This window comes from Fistularia commersonii, chromosome 12 (genome assembly GCF_037954325.1).
Source record: "Fistularia commersonii isolate RoL2024-O1a breed Wild chromosome 12, RoL_Fcom_v1.0, whole genome shotgun sequence".
Classification (NCBI taxonomy): domain Eukaryota; kingdom Metazoa; phylum Chordata; class Actinopteri; order Syngnathiformes; family Fistulariidae; genus Fistularia; species Fistularia commersonii.
In genome coordinates this window covers 14,220,353-14,239,542 of record NC_141295.1, presented here as the reverse complement: position 1 = coordinate 14,239,542, position 19,190 = coordinate 14,220,353, and the positions used below count along the sequence as shown (strand labels likewise).

At 39.7% G+C, this 19,190-nt stretch overlaps 2 protein-coding genes across 2 annotated transcripts; one reads left to right on the top strand and one right to left on the bottom strand.

Annotated features, from left to right (window-relative positions):
• The first annotated feature begins 384 nt into the window (after positions 1-384).
• Positions 385-4,737, top strand: LOC147228931 (caspase-6-like). The gene is made up of 8 exons (XM_086157262.1): positions 385-457; positions 606-638; positions 1,528-1,567; positions 1,649-1,798; positions 1,897-1,973; positions 2,428-2,603; positions 2,681-2,831; positions 2,921-4,737. The coding sequence occupies exons 1-8, from the start codon at positions 427-429 to the stop codon at positions 3,154-3,156; spliced, it is 894 nt and encodes a 297-aa protein (XP_086013388.1). The 5' UTR covers positions 385-426; the 3' UTR covers positions 3,157-4,737.
• On the bottom strand, positions 4,608-16,063 carry LOC147228930 (calcium uniporter protein, mitochondrial-like). Its single transcript, XM_086157261.1, has 8 exons — positions 15,777-16,063; positions 7,559-7,628; positions 7,281-7,448; positions 6,401-6,505; positions 6,141-6,301; positions 5,837-6,040; positions 5,004-5,120; positions 4,608-4,854 (listed from the first exon to the last, which is right to left on the bottom strand). The coding sequence occupies exons 1-8, from the start codon at positions 15,882-15,884 to the stop codon at positions 4,777-4,779; spliced, it is 1,011 nt and encodes a 336-aa protein (XP_086013387.1). The 5' UTR covers positions 15,885-16,063; the 3' UTR covers positions 4,608-4,776.
• Positions 16,064-19,190: the final 3,127 nt, after the last annotated feature.

The window sequence follows — 19,190 nt, the reverse complement described above, 5'->3', positions numbered from 1 at the left end:
TTTTCTTGTTGTATTAACAGTTGAGCTTTTTTAATATATTTACCCCATGTTGAATAACATTCATTAAATCACTCACTCAAGCAGGGTATAAATGACTTCACTGCTTGATTTCCATATATTACATGGCAATAAAGAAGAAGTTTTAAAACGAGTTTCAAATTAGTCTTTGATAAAGTGGATGACGAATACTAATATCTCCATCTACCTTGTGATCCACGAAGGCCGAGGCCAAACCCAGGAAACGATTTACAGTGCCATACTCACTAACTTGATTGGCGTGGATAGCAGCCAATCGCCAACTTTTCTTCAAATGCTTAACCAATTATCTTGAGGAAAGGGCGGGGTCCAGACCCAGCCCTATATATTCAAGCCTGACAAAGGTGTGTGAGTAGCAGAAGACGGGCACACGACGTAGACCGCTTGAAAATGTCCAAGGCGTCAGAAGACAGCGGCAGTGGTAAGTCGTAAAGATAGTTTTAAACTTACTTTAAAGTCAGAATGCTTAAACTTGACTTACGTGCGTTAACAGCGTCACGTTCAGTTGTTATTTAATTTGTTATTTGCTCCGTAATGACTTCTAAGTGTTTCCATGTATCCCATCCTAGCTGCCAAAGACAGTACAGTGGTGGACAGTACGGGTGAGTGTTACACTACTAATAGTAATAATAATAATAATATACTATTACTACTACATTTAATTATGTATTTACTTATTTAAACGACTCAGAGGAGGGACGCATTTGTTCTCTTTGATTTTTCTTAGTAACTTGTCTAAAATATGATTCCTTTTCAAAACTAATCATCTAAAAGCGATCGTCTTGGAGTTCAAAGTGATGATTTCCAAAGTTGTTTTTTTTTTTGATTGTTTTTAAAAGCTGTCGACAACTGACGAAAAAGCGATCTATACACGAAATCATACATGTTGGTTTAGGCGATGTGATTTTTTTTTTCTTTTTTTTTTCTTTTTTTTGTGATTCCAGAAAGCAGTTTCTGGGTCAAAACCAGGGCATGTCCCGCGTATAAACCAAACAACAATACTTTGAATAAGAAGCAGTCTTCTTCAAGCAAAGAGACCGTAAAATACGGATCGGTAGGCGACTGCAGGGCCATTTCAAAGATAGCAACGTGCGTTCCGGTGAACATAATAAAGAGAGGAGAATTGCTGATTTGAATGTTTAGAAATTGAAAGCAAAGATAGGCGAGCATGACGGAGTAAAACTTGCGTAACTAGCGTGGGGCGAGGTGAGTGTCAGTTTCAGCCCTTTGGTTTATTTTGCAGCCCTTCCCATCTTTCTCCAGCTGTCAACTGGCTATTGAGGGCCATCAGGTTTCTAAGCTGACAGAACAATGACTGCTTGACCTCATAGCTGCAGGGTCTATCCACCTGTAGTTGTACTACACAACAATGAAGCAAAAGCCTGAAATGCTTCATCTGATTTTGACATTTTAAGTGGTTGTTCAAAAAAGAGAAAATCGTTTGTCGTTAATATGCTGTGCATATCTTACTGTTTATGTCTTCTTCCATAGCATGCCGTGAGAACCTAACAGAGACTGACGCTTTTACAAGGTAAACTGTGCATGGGATGGGAATTCCCATGGAAGATCTAGCTTCCGTACATACACTGTGTTTGTTTCCGTTGTACGACAGCTATTCTGATATGAATCCCGCCGAAGAGTACAAGATGGACTACAAACGGCGAGGTCTTGCACTCATCTTCAATCAGGAGAACTTCTCCTGGCGCCTGGGGTTTTACCCCCGATACGGAACAAGAGCTGACCGCGACAACTTAGAGAGGAGGTATGACTAAATTTAGCGCCCTCGTCCTTTTGTGAACATTTACTCTGTCTCATTCCTCTCATTTTTACCCCATTTCTTACCATTGACCTCTCCTGCAGTTTGAAGGCGCTGAACTTTGAAGTGAAGGTTTATGATGACTACAAACAGGAGGAAGTCATGACGAAAATTCGTGAAGGTAAACAAGTTAACCCTTTGTTGTCGCTCTCAAATTACTAAAGAGACTAAAACCCGTCTGTGGTGTTGTGTAGATTCAGTGGTGAAACTACACAAATCCTTTGCTTGAGTACAGAAATACTGGGGTCCAAAAAACAGGCACATTAAGTAAAAGTACACTGGCCATATCAGCAAATTCTTCCTACAGTATTAAAAGTAGTAATAGTATTGACTGTATTATTGACAGTATTATTTTTTTAATTTTTGTTTTTATCACAAATGAATACGTTGTAGTTAATTAAAGGTACCTCGGAATAGATTTATTGTGTATGTAATGCTTTGAATGAACTGAATATGCATCTCACATCTTTACATGTGAATAAAATGGAAAGGTATCCTATAGAAATTGAAACAGTCTTGCTGGAGTCCTGATTTCAGTGACTTAAAAGCATAACAAATATCTGATGTCCCATCAGCTGCAGAAGCCAACCATGCTGATGCAGACTGCTTTCTGCTCATCTTCCTGAGCCATGGCGAGAAGGAAGAGGTTTACGCCAACGATGGCAAGATTAGCATCCAGGATATCACATCTCTCTTCAAGGGAGACAAGTGCAAGAGTCTGGTTGGGAAGCCAAAGATTTTTGTCTTACAGGTACATGTTAAGACAAACACTTCTATCCAGTTATTATACTGTACTTGATGTTTAATCTCTGCCGTGTTCATCACCAGGCCTGCCGTGGAGACAAGCATGATGACCCTGTGACACCCAGTGATGTTGTGGACAGTGAGCTGAAGATGGACGAGGTGGTGGTGGATGCCTGCGCTGTCTACACCCTTCCAGCTGGAGCTGACATCATTATGTGCTACTCCGTGGCTGAAGGTGAGTTTGAAGAATTTTTCTTCTATTTTATTTTTTCATCACTTTAGTTGTAGTAATGCTTCTGATACATCAACTGTTTCCTTTTCAAGGATACTATTCCCACCGGGAAACTTGTAATGGCTCCTGGTACATCCAGGACCTGTGTGAGCTGCTTAAAAAGTACGGGGACTCCCTTGAATTCACCGAATTACTTACACTAGTCAATAGGAAAGTGTCCATGAGGAAAGTGTTGAACTGTAAAGATAAGAGTGCAATTGGGAAGAAACAAGTACCTTGCTTTGCATCAATGCTCACCAAGAAACTCTACTTCAGACAAAAAAAGTAATAAATGATAAAACTTTTTTTCAAAATGCTTTGGAAACCAAACTAAAAAGGGAGGAGTTATGTTTTTCTACAATTTTCTACTGTATTGTGATCACAAATAATGTCCTGTAAATGGTCACTAAATTGATAGCCTTTCCTTTTGTGATATAAAAACACATGGTGTAAATAACAGGAAACACCTGCTTGAGACATTGTGACTGAAACCACTTAAAACTCCATTGTCCAGTTGTCATCAGTTACCTTCAGAAACTGGTTGGATTTATCATCAGAGCAGTTACTTGTAAACATAATACCAGATACCAATTGGCACTAAATATCTCAGATTGTTTTGTAAACGACTCGTGAGTAACTCCGGGAAGGATGTTATCGATACGTTGTAGAAGTAGTGGTTGATTGCAATGTTGACAATGTGTTTTGTCAACATTGCAGCAATAATGTTTTTAATGTGGTAATGTGGTTCAGGTGATACTCTAATTTCTTCTTTAAGGAGTTCTTAGCCCAAGATGAATGAGCTGTTGACAGTTCAGAAACTATTCCATTTGTGACTCTTTTATATTTGTGATTTATCAGATGCACCAGATTTTTTTTTAACGTGCCTTTGGCTCAATTCACATTTTGTACTTTCATGAAATTTTTTATCCAAACTGTAGAATTTTCTGTAACCTCGGCTTTTCCTAGAGATATGACATATGTCCCATTTTTCAGAACTGCCACACATATCACAAACATGCTTTTGTGTACAACCAGCTTTCTTGCCTTAAAACCTCAGGGGAAAAATTACGTTTTTAAATTGCATGTGTTAAAAGTGAAAGTCCTTCCTTGGCTGTAAAGTCAGTTTTTAGTATGTCAACAAGCCAGACAGGTGTTGGATTGAATTGTATGAATGCCAGGTGACTATTATTTGCTGGTAAAAAATAACCAGAAAATGTCAGGGTTAAATATTTAAATCAAATGATCAAGACATTCATAGATTCTCCTGGCCCATGAATGGGTTCTTGGTCTCTCAGGTCGTACAGTCTAAAAAGGGAATTTGTGTTTTAAGTGCGATTATTGGTACTAATTTGAGAAATGGATTTGCATTGAAAGCAGCTACAAGCGATTCAGGAAGCACCTCAGGGAGGGCCGAGAATTTTGTATGACTTAATGGTTTTTTTTTATTTATTTTTTTTTTTTAACTATGGCTGAAATAGTAATTCAGGGGAAAAAACAGTATCTGCACCATCCTATGCATATTCTGAATTTTTGTTGACACTACTTGATCTTCGCACTATAGTTTCTTTCATATTGGGCTGACTTTTTGTAATGTCCTGATTTTATTCCTACATGTTTTTAAACTGTACCATTTAAACTTTTTTTAAAATTGATTTTCTTTAACAACCAAGGCCTATGTCAACAGCGGTCCAATGAACAAAGACTTTTTTTTTAAGAATTAGAAAGTCAGTTTTTCCCCACTGCTCGGGAAATACATTTTATTTCTGTGATCTGCAATGTTTGTACTTGTTGAAAAGATAAAACTGTTATCTTTGTAAACAAAAGTACAGAATGATATGAATTCTGATTAAAAAATATTATCAAAAAAAAAGTTTTTTTTTGTAATGTGGATGGATGGAATGGTTACTCCTCATGGCTTGGCTTGAATCTGTTCCAGTGGCAGCTGAAGTTGAGTTGGGTATCTCAGTCGTTTCAAGTCCTCCTCCACCTGATACAATAAACAAACATTGGTTTAATCTTTACAGCAGACGCCAAAGCTTGTGTCACACTATGACCTGCCAAACGTGCGGCTCCGTTTGACTGGTCTGGTAATGTTTTTACTTCAGAGGCCAATGAGGAAATGAAAGGCTTACAAACCTGTGCAAGTTCATCTCTGAGCTCATTGTATTTCTTCACGTTGAAATTCTTATTGCTGGCCGCCTTGTAAAAGTAACGCAGGAATTGTCTGTCCTTGGCATCTGGATATACATAATCCTAAAGCAGATAATTAATTTAATGAGCCTCAATATGAAAATATCAACAGGCATTTCTTTAAGCTAAAGGTATAGTTTACATTTTAAAACATTATCATCTGTGAAGTCTTTTTTTCCCCCCTCCCCAATATGATAATATCAAATTTAATTACAAAATACATTGAATTGTTTTTAACTATATAAACTGTCTGACAACTCATGCTACATAAAAAAAATTGCCATAAATTATCCAAAACTTTTGCTACAAGCTGCAGAAAAATTGCTATACTTAAATAGCCAGTGTGAAATGATCTGAAAAGAAGTTGGAAATAACTCTTAATTAACATAAAACACTGGTAATATTTCAGAAGGTAATATTAAGTGATGCCTTCTAACCCCTAAAATATTTGAAGATCTGATCAATAGCCCTGTATCACATTTTATATACTTAGATGTGAGAGCTGCTGGGGTAACCGCGAGTAAAATCATGTCACTCCCAGAGGCCGATGATGAGCACTTCAATAAAAGGTGCATTAAATTGATGTTACAACAATAAATTCCCCATGACAAATTTTTGTTCATAGTATATCATTTTAAATACTTAGCCAGATGTGGTAATATATATATATATATATGGCTTCTGACACGCCCCATTCATTACACAGTCCCACTATTAGTAATGCAGACAGATGTTTAGGTGCAACTGTAGGATGTCAAAATCAATTGCATCAAACTTACCTGTTTTGTGAGGGTGTAATAGGCGAAGGCTCCCATGCTGGTGCCATAAGTGATGAAGTAAGTCACCGGCTCCATGACGTCCCATGAATAGACCCACCAGGTGAGCCAAGCTAAGGCGCCGCCTTGCACAGATAAGAGTGCCAAACCGGTCCACATGGCCCTGGATGTGTAGAAGCCTGCTGTTTGGGACAGCTGTGCCTTCATCTGTTATCATATGGGGATGGGTGAGTGACAAGCCACTGAACTAACAAGGTGTTGTTCATTCTTTAGCAGCAAGATAATGAAGTGACAGGCTAAAGCACACCTTTTCAAGAGGTGACAGCTCCTGTTTGAGGTTGTCCAGCCTCTCTAGCAGCTGCCTCTCCTTTAGCAGGTGGTGCTCAGGCAAGTGGAGGGCTGTGTGCATCAGGTGCACCACATGCTTCATGTCCTCCAGCTCCATGGCATGCTCACTGGATGTACAAACTGCAGATGAGGGGAGAAGAAACAAATGAATTGTGTGGGGGAAAAAAATAACCTGTCTCCGCAAAAAGAGTTTTAATTACAGGGGGAATGGTTTTGTACCCTTTTCTGGAGCGCGGACATTATAAGCCACATCATTGATGACCAGCTGAAAGTCCTTGTCCAACAGAGATTCTATCAGTGTGGTGTTAGCGACCCGCTCGCTATCTGTCAAGAAGAAATAAATATGCACTTAGTCATCAATGTGCATGAATATTTGTCATGCAATGCTTGACAGAAATGGACAATAAAAACAAACATCCAAATGAGACCCCTGTAAAATCACAACACGATAACAGCAGCTTTATGGCGTAAGCTGGCAGATTTCAATATTGAATAATGCGTAAAAATTTGAAAGAAAGACTTGGTTGAACTTTACCACCACTGTGTCTATTCAGGATTTTTTTTAATAAAGCCCAACACTGGAGGCTTTACATTACAAGACAGGCAACATACTCTGCTCTGGAGTTATCACATCATCTACACTTGGATCTCTGGGCCCACTGCTGCCGTAGTGCCCAAAGTCCGCAATCCGATATTCTTGATAGTTCATTAAAACTAAATCCCTTTTCCTTTTTGCATTTTGCTGAGGAATGCAGGATACTTCTGCTTCTTCAGATCACTAAATTCCGTTGAACATCAGTGACTAGATGACTGAAAAAGCAAGGAAACATTATAAATCATCACTAAAATTCTAATTATGAATGGGCACATATGTTGCGCCACTTTTTCTTTCATTTGGCTGAATAACCATTTGAACCCTGAACAGTGTAATTGCACTGTTTATGGAGTAATGATTTGTGAAATCACCCATGATGCCATAGTTTTCAGATTTCACTTCCTTAGTGTAGCCTGTTGGACAAGGTTGCCAAATAACAGCAAAACGGGACAGACAACATCTGAAGAATGGGATCTCCCTGGTGCTGGTGTGTATGTGTCCTACCCTTGGACAGAACAGACACGGAAGCTCCGGGGTCTTCTCTCTGCAGATCAGCAATGAGATCTCCGACATTCATCAGCATGGGCCGGAGGTAGAACAGGCACTTTTCGTTCCTGGATGACAGTGGGACTTCCAGAACCAAGCGACCATATTTGTACTTCATAGACACATCTGCAGAAAAAAAAGTTAGATGGGAAGGTTGATCTGCAATTTTCTATGCATCATCCTGTATGCACATATTAAAATGTGGTAGAGAGGTGGATGCAGGAATGGTGTATTACCACTAGAGAGTGGGAGAGTGCTGCAGAAAGCAGTTTGACATTTTCCAAGAAGAAGCTGCTGCTGCTGAACCTGGAGGGGGAAATAAAAGAAAGTTAAAATGTGCGTCCCTCCCTTGGCAAGCCATCATGTTTGAAGACTGCTGGGTAAATAGAGCGTGAACACCCTGAATAATAAAGTGGGGGCCGGTGGTCAGCAAGTAAAAATTGATTTTTTTGAAGCCTCCTTTGGGTTTGTCTTGACAGTGCTGTGACATCACTGTAAAATCCTCCTAATACAGCCTTTTCTCCAAACTATCTCACTCCTCTGCTTAACGGTGGATACACAATCTGGCTTGCATCCTTTACAATGCCACTGTGTTCACAAGGCCACATCCGCAGGGAGCAACTCATCTCACTAGTCAGCAGAAGTGCTTCTCTCTCCGGTAATTGAGATTCCTTGGCTGCAGCCATTGTCGTTTCAAATGCGACCCCAAATCTCCTATCTGTACCAACTTTGATTGGGAAAAAAAAAGAATTGCACGGCCAGTGTCACCAATGTGGTCTTTATTTGGTATAAATACAATACCTCAAGTTAGAACAGCTAAGAATTCTTCTTTAAAAAAAAATAAATAAAAAAAATCAACACTATTGTCAATTTTACTTATTGGCCTTATTCCCCCAGGGATTCCTGATGAGTTACCTGTGTGGTTTAGAGGTGGGACTATACAAGAGTCACAGTCGGGTGAATACATACAAGCTCTCCATTTAAATGCAGTGAAAACCCACTAGGCAAACTTGCATTAGCTAATGTGATATTTCAGATCTTTAATGGATGTGATGCATAGTTGGGAAACAGCAGAACAACAGTTGCAAGTGTGAAATGCATTGTATTTTTGCATGTGAAGAACATGAGGAAAAACACAAGGGCTTGAATGCATTCAATTATGTGGTACCAGAAAATTTGGAAGAAGTTCCTAAACAGTAATGTTTATCAATTCCACTCCCTGATTCAATACGTTTTTTTTTTTATTTGTACATCTTACTACGATCCACATTTTCCAACAGGCATAATAAAGTGGACATATATGTGAATTCAGTAAAACTCCCGTAATTGAACATGTCCCCCTCACTCTATTGATTCATAAATCAAAATGTACATTTGTAAAAATGTATGTGGACCAAAAAGCAAAGTAGGTTTTGACTTTACTTACAATGTCAGGGCAATCATACGGGTCGCTATGCAAGAACATTGAGTTCTGTTCAGACAGTTTCAATATTAAAACGTCAATCTATTTTTCCTTAGCTATGAGTAAAAGGGGCCCCAGTTGAGTACATAAGCTCCAAATAATGTCCGATAATGTGCCAGTCAGTCTTTCCTTCCCTCTTTCCTCCAGCAGGGAGTTTGTTGAATCAATATCACATTATCTGGAAACTCTGGAGCCACAAATTAACATCAGAGGTGAACTGTAAGACAGTAGTACTGAAATAGGAGATGGAATATTGGATTTCCTTTTACCAGGTGGACACACATATGCAATCCTCATTGCTTTAGATGTGATCCATACCACCTTAATGCATATAAAAAATGTGTTTAGTATAAGGCTAACAACTTGTTTTAACTATTCCCAGAGGCTTACAAAGATCTCTGGGTCACCAGATTTCACCAAAGATTTTGAGCTACATTATCAACTCATATTTCATAACATTTAGACAATCATAGGGATTCATTTTTTAAAATAACTTGAATAAGTTGGAGGTATGTTATACTGAGTAGCTGTCAATAGGAACAGGAATTTCTCAAAGTTCAAGACATAAGGACAACAATCTGATTAATGCCAGTGGCTTAACATGAAAAAAGTAAATTTATATTTACACATATACATAAATAAATAATATACAAATATAACTGATTGAAAAAGAGTTATAGGAAACCTAAAAATTAGTCGGGGAATTGCGATATTTGAAACATGCGTCCAATTTTAACAGTCCAATACCATGACTCATGGAAACTTGGTACCAGCTTCCTCTGTTTAGAGAGAAGTAAGGTCTCAGCAAAAATGTAAAATGTATCAGCTTGTTCAATCAGACATGAACACAGTTTGCAAGAAGGGGGTTTACTTTCAACGCAAACAGGCAGGCCATCTTTCCATTCCAATGGCGGCACAAGCAGAGGATTAACTACCAAGCAACACTGTCCTTGAAATCCCTTAGCGTGTTGTTGCAGTGCTTAATATTGACCCCAGAAAACAAATACACAGCAAATATGTGAAACAGGTTGGAACAGCAATACGCCCCCCATTTAACTGGAGGCGAGGGCTTTATTAAACGCAGTACTGCAGGCTCTGACTGCAAAAGACACAAGGTTGATTCACTGGGTATAAAAAGCCATACGTGTCTGTCTCTTATTAGTATCAAACAAAGTTTAACACCAGTGAGAGTTGAGTAACATTTGCAGTCCTGCATATTAATGCTCTGCAAATGTGCAAATAACAGAGCTGATGCTCACCCTCAAGAATGGCTAATGTGTTTCTTTAATAAATGTGTGTACAAACAAGATCACTGACTGACTCGAGCCAGTTTAGATGCAACGAGTGCATAGGGACCCAATCCCATTCCTCAGTACAGAATACCTGCCAAGAGCCCTACTGCATGAATTTATCATTCATTCTGCTTGGAATATTTAATCTCTTTATCTCAAGGTCTCTATAATGACTTAAAAATTAAACCTGCCTTACAACAATCCTGCTGCCTTAAAACAAAGTTTTGTGCTTAGTGCTGAGCTGACTGGTCTTGCTGAGGTGCCCCTCTGTGTCAACTGGATAAATAGAAACACAAATAGACAAATAAATGTATACACAAGATTCTGAATTGAGGGCTTTCAAGCTGAAACTCAGTCATAACTATTCCAAATGAATATAGCCTGTAACACCTGGATTATGGATCTTTTTATATAAAAAAAACGTTTCAAAGGAGGCTATGGGCATGCTCAGTGTTGGGGAGGCTAAAGGAATGCAGATAAAGTTAAATAACCATTAAAAATGACATGTACAACAAACTGAATGTCTGCGACTGGATTAAAGAGAAACAGTTAGAAGATACAGTCAATTTGAAGAGTATTTCTACAGTGTGAAACCGAGGACTGCCTTTAAACAAACCTTGGTTTGTCACTTAATTTTGCATCTGGATTTCTGCCAGGGATATTTGCTTAGAAGCATCTAGGAATGTACTATAAACCAAGGGAGTAATTAATTCGACAACCCATTACTATTCCTATAATAAAGTGGTATGATATATTTTTGTAATCATTCAGTGTGTCGTTTAGTCCATATAATGATTGATAATCGTTTACATTTTTAGTGCCTGACTACAAAATAAAAGTACCCAAGGGCAGGCCTGGTGTCATATTATATATTAATTTGACTTTTGTTTACATGAAGTGACATAACAAGTGGTTGCTAAAGAGTGAATGGTCGGAAAAAGACCATTTATTATAATCACACATGCAATCTGTCATGGTCATGTGAGACCAATATAGCCTGCGGGAAGGAGAGGCTCTTTCTCGTGTTCAGAATCCACAAAACTATCTCTTCAACTGCTTATGAAAACAGCCATTTCCAATGATATACTGATCACTGATCAAGTATCAACAGTCAGAGAAGGAGGTTGCGTCTATCCAGCCACTGCCACATATTTGTGGGGACACTTTGAACCTGCTGGCAAAGCTACTCTTTATCACCAAATTACTCACTGTAAAAAAAAATCCTCAAAACATCAGCTGATATTATTTACCCCTTGAGCTATGCATTTCTTATTAATGTCATGCCAGCAAGGAAATGGGGAAAGGCAATGAAAACAGCTGGAAGTGAGCTGCGTGGTGAGAAAAACTGCCATCCACCCCCTCTGCCATGCAGCAGGCTGGGACTTTCTGCCGGAGCATCGATCAGAGTTATCATAGTGACAGGCAGCTCTATATTCCTTGCAGGGTCTCAGCAGGTCGTTCCATTATAAATCCTGTCATAGCTGTGCTACATCCTTTTGCATCTAGAACCTCCTGAGGTGATACCCTCCCACCTTTGAAGGGCTGACACTGCTAAGAAAAGAAGAAGTGACTTTCCTGCATAAACAAACATAATCATTATAGAAATACTTACAGTATCTTAAAAGGAAAGCACTGAGGGAGAGGTGAGGGGGAGGGGTGATTAATAGCCTGGGGGTTGAGGTGAAAACTAGGACTGTACAGAAGAGAAATTCAATTACTCCATTTTGACATCATGACTAAGTGCCGCCAACAGCTGTCCGTGAAAAAAGACTTATATTGGGACATTTGTCTTCTGCTATTCAGTTAATGATCCTTTGGGACTCAGAATGGAAAAAATAAAAAAATAAAGTAGACTAGGGTTGACATCAGGTCAATATTACAGGAATTGAAACAGATAGATTGTGCAGGTACTGCAGCATCATGTCCTGTATATTCAAGAAAACAAAATAAATTACAGATACACAAAAGTTGATAAACAACAACACTAATATAGCCATCGAAAATCTAGAAATTATGCTTATTATGTATAATGATAATGTGAACGACCTTAACCAAACATGCCTTACAGTTGTTAAAGTTCTCATTAGATATTCTGCCATGACCACAGAATCTTTACTGCTTTCAGGTGAGCTGAAGCTAGAGAAAAAAAATACTATTGTAATAGAAGTTTGGGGAAAAAAAGAGACATCACATTATATGTGCTGTCAGGACATAACAATTTGTGTCAGTATATCAAAGCTTTAATTTAGCCAGAACAAAAAAAAACTCGTTAAGATGTCCTTTAGCTTTGTATAGAAGCAGTTGTTTATCCTCGAGTGCACACAGTTCACAGGGTGAAAAAATGACGATTGTTCTATTTATATTCTAGTGAGCATGTCAATTTGAAAACATTAGCAGCAATGATTTGAGAGCTGAAGGGTGAAATTAATGTTTTTGCACAGAATTTTTAACCTTTGATTAAAAAAAGAAAACAAAAACAAAAACACTTTTTCTATGTAGATTCCACACAGACTCTGCAACATGATGATATTACATTGCCAAGACATTAACTTCCGCTCAGCTGGAAAGGTATGAAAGACGACTGATAGTTGGTTAAATGACAAATGTAATCAGCAAATGAGCTTTCAGGAAAAAGAGCCCTCATCCTGAGCAAACATGTCTATAAAATTTGAGGCTAACACGGTAGAGGTATGACTGATCACTAACAGTCACAAAGGGGCCTAATGTTACAGTGCAATAAGTGGTACAGAGACACAATCCTTTACTGAACATCAGCAACATGAGAGATAAAGGAGAGGACCTCTCTCCCCTCTTTGTCAGTAGAAGAACATTGATTAAGGATTCCAAGTTGCTGGAAAGCCTCGTGGATGAAAACTTCCAATGATCTCGCCACAAAAACTTCCAGTTTACCTCCACAACTCAGAAATACTATATAAAGCCAAGCGGTCGACAGAACCACTCACTCGAGGCTTCCCCCCACTGCTCCATGGAGTGCATCTTCACAGACTGCATAACAACATGTTCTGCAGGGTCAAGTAGGTCGTAAACATATCAAATCAAATCAGACTCCCTTAGTCCTCACTGGAAGATATATTCAGATCACGCTGCCTCTGCAAAGCATCCAGCAGGATATTATTCATCCATTCCTACATCTATTGTCATGGCTCAAATCTGGATGCTACGATAGGGTCAAAAGCACTTCAGTTACAGGCTCAAGAAACAGTGATGGTTTTTAGCCAAAACCCATTATTGAAATGAAGCACACACTTACCCCGGGGGAGAAAAAAAACATAAAAAGTTAAAGAAAAAATTGTATGCAGTATGGCTGAATTTCAGAATGCAAAGCTGAACTGTTGTTATATAGATTATCTTTTACCTCTGATTACAACTAGCAGTGTGATATAATTTAATATTCTAATATTACTCAGATACTATTTTACTATCATTTGCAATAACTTCAGTTTTAGTAATGCTAAAGGATTTTTTTCCTACACAAAATTTTTATTCATCCCAAGCATCCATATTTATCACTGACTGTTCAGTGCAGCAGAGCATACCAGAATGAAGGCTGAATGCTGAAAAGGAATGGGCACATAGAGATACAGTGATATAGGCATTTATATGGTGCAAAGGTTGTATAACCATCCAGACTTTAGAAAATGAAAGAAGACCCCTAAAACAAACATCATCATTGCCTCCATTTATTTGATGTCATCTGTTTCTCTCACCGCCACGGATCATCAACCCAACATGAGGTTGCAAGGCCCCAAAATAACATTGGAATCTATTAAATGTTTGACTTGAAAATCGTTACATGAATCAACAGACTCCAGGGGAACAGTTGAAGAAATGTCAGCTATAGTATCTTACTCTACAGTTCCTCTGTCTTTCCTTCCGACAGCAGTAGCCTGAAGTTTTTTCTTCGACTTTAGACCTTGGAGCACCCTCACAAGTGAAAAAGGTGTTTTGGTTTGAATCCCTACAGTCGAATCTTAAAGCTTCACCTTGTATGATGTTTGTAAGGCATTTGACAATAGACACATTTTTTTCCACCCCTATTAAGATGTGAAGTTTTGCTATGATCCTAGAAATGCATATTTTAAGAGGCAGCCCTGGGAGCAGGGTGTGAGCCCATTAAAATACATTGAACCATACAAGGGTACAAAAGGATATTAAAGGGTATGTAAACGCTGAGAATGAGTTTCTGTGGACTGTGGTCTTATGCTTCCTCTAGTCTATTTAATTGCTGCCCATGGCATCCTAATAAAATTGTCCCAGTAAAATGGTCTTCAACTGAAATGATTAATTCTGACAAAGGGGAAAGAGGCAGGATCTGCTGGCCTGAAACCCACTCCTTCTTGGAGAATAGTGCCAGCTCAAATGCTGAAAAGGTGGACAACGACAGATGGAGCCAGCTGTCAGGCAAAATCCTCTAGACAGAAGGTGTTGTTTGTCTGGGCTATCTTAACATTCTGAGTACAGAGGCCTTGAGATATCCAAGTCTCGGAATTCAAGCTGATCAACACGTGAATCAAAAAGTGCAAGACAGATTGAAAAAAATAAAATGCCATCTTTTTTTTGTGCCGCCTAGCCCCTTCCTGCATTCTGTCTCATTTCAAACTCTCAGACTCTACAGTGCAGCAATCCATCACATAAGCAAGTGCAGCTTATCCTGTGTTTGAATATTAAACATTTGGTGCAGCAGTAAGGCACTGAATGGAGACTTGAAACAAAGATGCCAAGATTCATCACAAATAATTAACAAAGCAGTGTTAAGGAACATCCAATGTAGAGAAGATTATATATTAGCTATTTTTAAGAAGGGAATACTCGAGTTACAGATTAATTTTAGAAGCCTCGCTCTTGGTGGGTTGGGGTTTTCTCGGCAAACTTTCCCAACACAGCGAAAAAAAAAAGGCAAACAGCAAGAGAGAAAACCCTCACCAATGAAATGGTGAGCCCCAAAACAGGACAATGCAATTTCTGAATTACTGCACACACAATTCCTAAACTACTGATCAGTACATACGAAGTTGTGCAGAAGCTATATTCCGTATCTATAACTGCATTGTGTGTAATGTGATGGGTCACAACAGTTTTGTGTCAGTATATTGCGCAATACTTACACTAATCTTTTTGGTTTGAACATACTCAAAGTTTGGCAGTATATTTTGCATCCTACTCACGACATTCATAATGCAACTGGCTCCTGGGCAGCTACCTTGGAAGTAATTAATGAGCCCTTCATCGGTGATGGGATCATATACAGTAAAGATCGGGAATGTATACATGTTTAGACTTCCTAATACACTGACATTGGAAAAATGATTCAGTAATTTATGTATTTATTTTTTGTTCTCGAGGAAAATACACTGCTACGATAGTGGGGCGGAATGGGTATCTGTTGCAGCCTGTACGAACACCGCAATCAAAACAAAAGGAATGAAATTTATGAACAACTCACATTCACCGCGAGTAAAAATAACACGCTTTAAACTACGAAAACTAGAGAAGGGGCGATATAAAAACAGAAAAGTTGAACAACTCTCCCCAAACCGGTGACGGTCCGCCGCTAAAGCCCGGACCCTTTTCGATAAACAGACTGATCCAATCTGTCAATCAATCGAGATGTATAGCAAGAGGCGAGCGTTACGCACTGGAAATTACATACTTTTGTTTTATTCTGTAAAGTTATGTTACCTTGAAGAAAACTGTTGCCGGGACAGAAGTTTTCCGGGCGCAGCGAAGAGGCTCAAGACTTCCAAAAAGTCTCGCCGTAACTTTACCGAGCACTCTCACGGAAGCCATCGCCAGCGGTCGGAGGCCAGTTAGCCGCGGAACATTAGCATTCCAGGGGCGGAAGCACCTCCGGTAAGTGTGGCGTCCCAGTGAGAAAAGGTGCTAGCACTGTGTTCAATGATAACATGCAATGGCTGCTGGGCGGAGAGGCACACCCCAGACGGAGCCGCATACCATTTCCTCTTGACAACAAAACCCCGGTCGTCGCCAGATATCCCTCCCTCCCTTCCTCCCCTTCCCTTCCCTTTTTTTTCTTCTCTCTTCTTGTTCTGTCCTTTACTTGAACGGTCCTGGGAGGGGGAGCGGCTGACATCCGAGCTCAGCTGGATTAGCGCCTTGCCCATTGCGCTAGATGCTTGTGTTATATTCTTAAAAAAGGGCGAGCCGTTTTAACTTGCTGGCAATAATACAAACTCATATTATAGAATTTCACCTTTTATAATATGCATTAGTTAAATACACCACAGTTTGAATTGAAAAAAGAAAAAAAAAACAGATTTAAAAGAACCAAAAACTTAGACTGTTCAATAAAGCCAAACCTAAGTGTGAGCGTTTACCGCCAGCCTCTGCCATGCAACCGCTAGGGGGCGCTATAAACCATCTTCCGACGTTTTAGACATTGCCGCAGTGGTTTGGAGAAGTGCTTAAAAACACTAACAAACAAACAAAATTAAACCTGATGTATGCTTGAAGTGTCATTGAATTTCGTCAGGAATGCAGCCTGCACCAAACAACTAACATGAAGAGGATAGATCCAGAATGAATCCATTAGTAGCACAGGTCATGTTTGATGTTTTGGAGATAAAGTTAAAAAGAGATAGTTTGAACATTCAGAGGAGGGATAGTGAAAATGGTGAGGTTGGAACTGCCAGGCAGGAGGCCTTGGACCATTGCAGAATGTTACATTTCCATCGAGACCTTTACGGCAATACACTCCATGAAGCTGCTCTGAGGGATCTAATGAAGTAGAACGTTGGGGCTAGCAACTAGCTGCTGGTCCATTTCCTGGATGTCAAAAAATGCCATGAAGTTAGTCGTTGTAAAAGGAGATGCGCTGGAAGTTGCTGTCATGACCCCTGAAGGCAGGGACAATCTAGGAAACTTTTTTTTTTTTAAGAACTTAGTATAGTCAATTTCAGCTTTACATTTCTACATATTGTTGTGACCCTGCGGCACTCAATGGAAGTTCTGAGTTCTGTGTTTTCCGATGTGTGAAGGGGTTTGGAGTGGAGGGAACAAGGGGGCGTGGTGGAGTGTGTGCGCACTGAGTCGGAAGATGAGTGAAGCAAACATAAAGATAAAGTTGGTTATCCGCCGAATTGTCATCGTTGAGCACGTGCATGCGGACATTACATTGGTGTCAGAAGTAAAACACCAAAATTTAACCGACTGAACTTCGCTAGCAGTGAGCCACATCGGCTAGCTCCATAGGTAGCGCCTTAGGTATGGCGGCATGGTGAGAAAAGACTGATGCTCCTCTGTCAGTCAAGGAGGAAGAGGAGAGGGGCGACGTTTTTGCTGGTATGTCGGGCGTGAGGTTGAATCTGGCTGTGCTGCAGAGCATTATTCTCATCTGAGACAAGCAGTAAAGAAGCTAGCTGCTGATGCTGGTTTCGGCTCACCAAGTTTAATGGGAAAATGGCCGCCAGGGGTCACGCGGGTTCGAATTAATGCAAAGGTGATGGTGCCTGCTGTTGTCAATGTCATGTCAAGTTGCTGAAATGCTCCTGTAGGATGAACTGAGAGGCCTTCCACACCCAGTTTGAACTGCTAGCACGGGCTGCAGGCTGGTTGGAGGACAGTAAAATACTCCAGCTTGCTGTGTCTCTCACTGAGGAAGCGTCAACATGCCCGCTAACGCTGAGCCCTTCCGAAAGGGATAACTATGGGGCCAGAGCTGGTGCTCGACAGCGGCGGTTTAGACAGTGTCACCAACCTGATGTTCTACGCTCTGAGTTATTGAATAGGCAGCCACACTACCAGGCCCAGGGACTGTCCCCCCTGCCATTCCTCCGCCTTCTCCATTCCAAAACTCACCCCCTGTTTGTCAGCGGGCAGTTCCAAGACCGTGAGTGCAGCCACTCTCATTCTGTTAAAGGTGACCGGAGAGATGGAGAAAGCCTCTTGCTCGTTTAAAGGACTTTTTCTGCGACCCCTCAGGGCGAGGGTTTTTGTTAGGGGGGCTGGAAGATAAGTGAAGCCACTGTTGCTTAATTGCGAAAATAAAGATAAAGTTGGTTTACTGCCAAATCTTCATTGTTGAGCACATCCATGTGGACATTAAAATATTTAGAAATTGTTCCTGACCATGTTCAGAAGTGAGCACACATAAACATCCTCATAACCACAAAATGGTAACAATATGTGCCATTGACTTAATTTCATCATCATAATTATCATAATAAATCTGACCCATAAGTTCATATTCAGTTTATGTATTAAAATATATAGTTTATGTATTAAAATATTAAATGTCCAATATGCTACCACCTTGTGCCAACAGGAAAGAAAATGTCAGCGTCAAAAAGATCAAACTTGAATATTAATTGTGTGATTGGGGCCTCCAATAAAGAACAGGACAACAAACATCCTCCTCAGGGTCAGGAATACAAAGTCACTGTGACTTGTCTGCTATTAAGATGTCCCATTTTGCAAGGAACAAGGAACATGGCATTTCAGGACAAAATCTTGCAATAAGTGGCCTTTGTGGTCTCCACAGAGACAGAAGCCAGAGGAGAATTGAGGCACCAACAGCTACAGGATCCAATGGTTGCTCCATCAGAGCCAAACAGAAAGTGACAAGTGAGTCACTAAAAGCATCAAAGGTATGTCAGTGGAACAGCCCTGTCTCAGAAACTAAACCATATAGTCAAAATCCTGAAAAGAGACTATTAGTACATCATATTCAAAGATTTCTTTCTTTTTGTCATACACATTCTTAAATTAATATTTTGTTTTTTTTGCTGTCGTGGTTTTAGAACACATTAATGACATGTAAATGTAAATGACATTAATGACATGTGCTTTATATTAATGATCTTGGAAAGGAACAATGGGCTGTAACTGTATTACTTAATTACATTTGATAAACTTTGAAATGGACGAGTTGGATTTCACTGCCTCCACTTGTGAGTCAGGTTGGACTTCATGATAAAATGAGCGAAGGTGTCATTATCCTTGCTTGGCAGAGTGATTTGTCAGACCCCTAACAATCCTGTCTCAGAGGCAGTTCGGAGTCTATTTTAAATCATGTTGAACAGGAATGTCTCAGCTTGTGTTTGGAGTCCTCTGCATGGAAACCTTTGCCAATAAACA

Excerpts from the sequence above, each read along its gene's own strand:
- LOC147228931 (XM_086157262.1), top strand. The coding sequence starts at position 427 with ATGTCCAAGGCGTCAGAAGACAGCGGCAGTG. Across the intron at positions 639-1,527 it reads TACAGTGGTGGACAGTACGG|CATGCCGTGAGAACCTAACA; the intron begins GTGAGTGTTACA and ends CTTCTTCCATAG. Across the intron at positions 1,799-1,896 it reads CGCGACAACTTAGAGAGGAG|TTTGAAGGCGCTGAACTTTG; the intron begins GTATGACTAAAT and ends CCTCTCCTGCAG.
- LOC147228930 (XM_086157261.1), bottom strand. The coding sequence starts at position 15,884 with ATGGCTTCCGTGAGAGTGCTCGGTAAAGTTACGGCGAGACTTTTTGGA. Across the intron at positions 6,302-6,400 it reads TGTCCGCGCTCCAGAAAAGG|TTTGTACATCCAGTGAGCAT; the intron begins GTACAAAACCAT and ends CCTCATCTGCAG. Across the intron at positions 5,121-5,836 it reads ATTACACCCTCACAAAACAG|GATTATGTATATCCAGATGC; the intron begins GTAAGTTTGATG and ends TATCTGCTTTAG.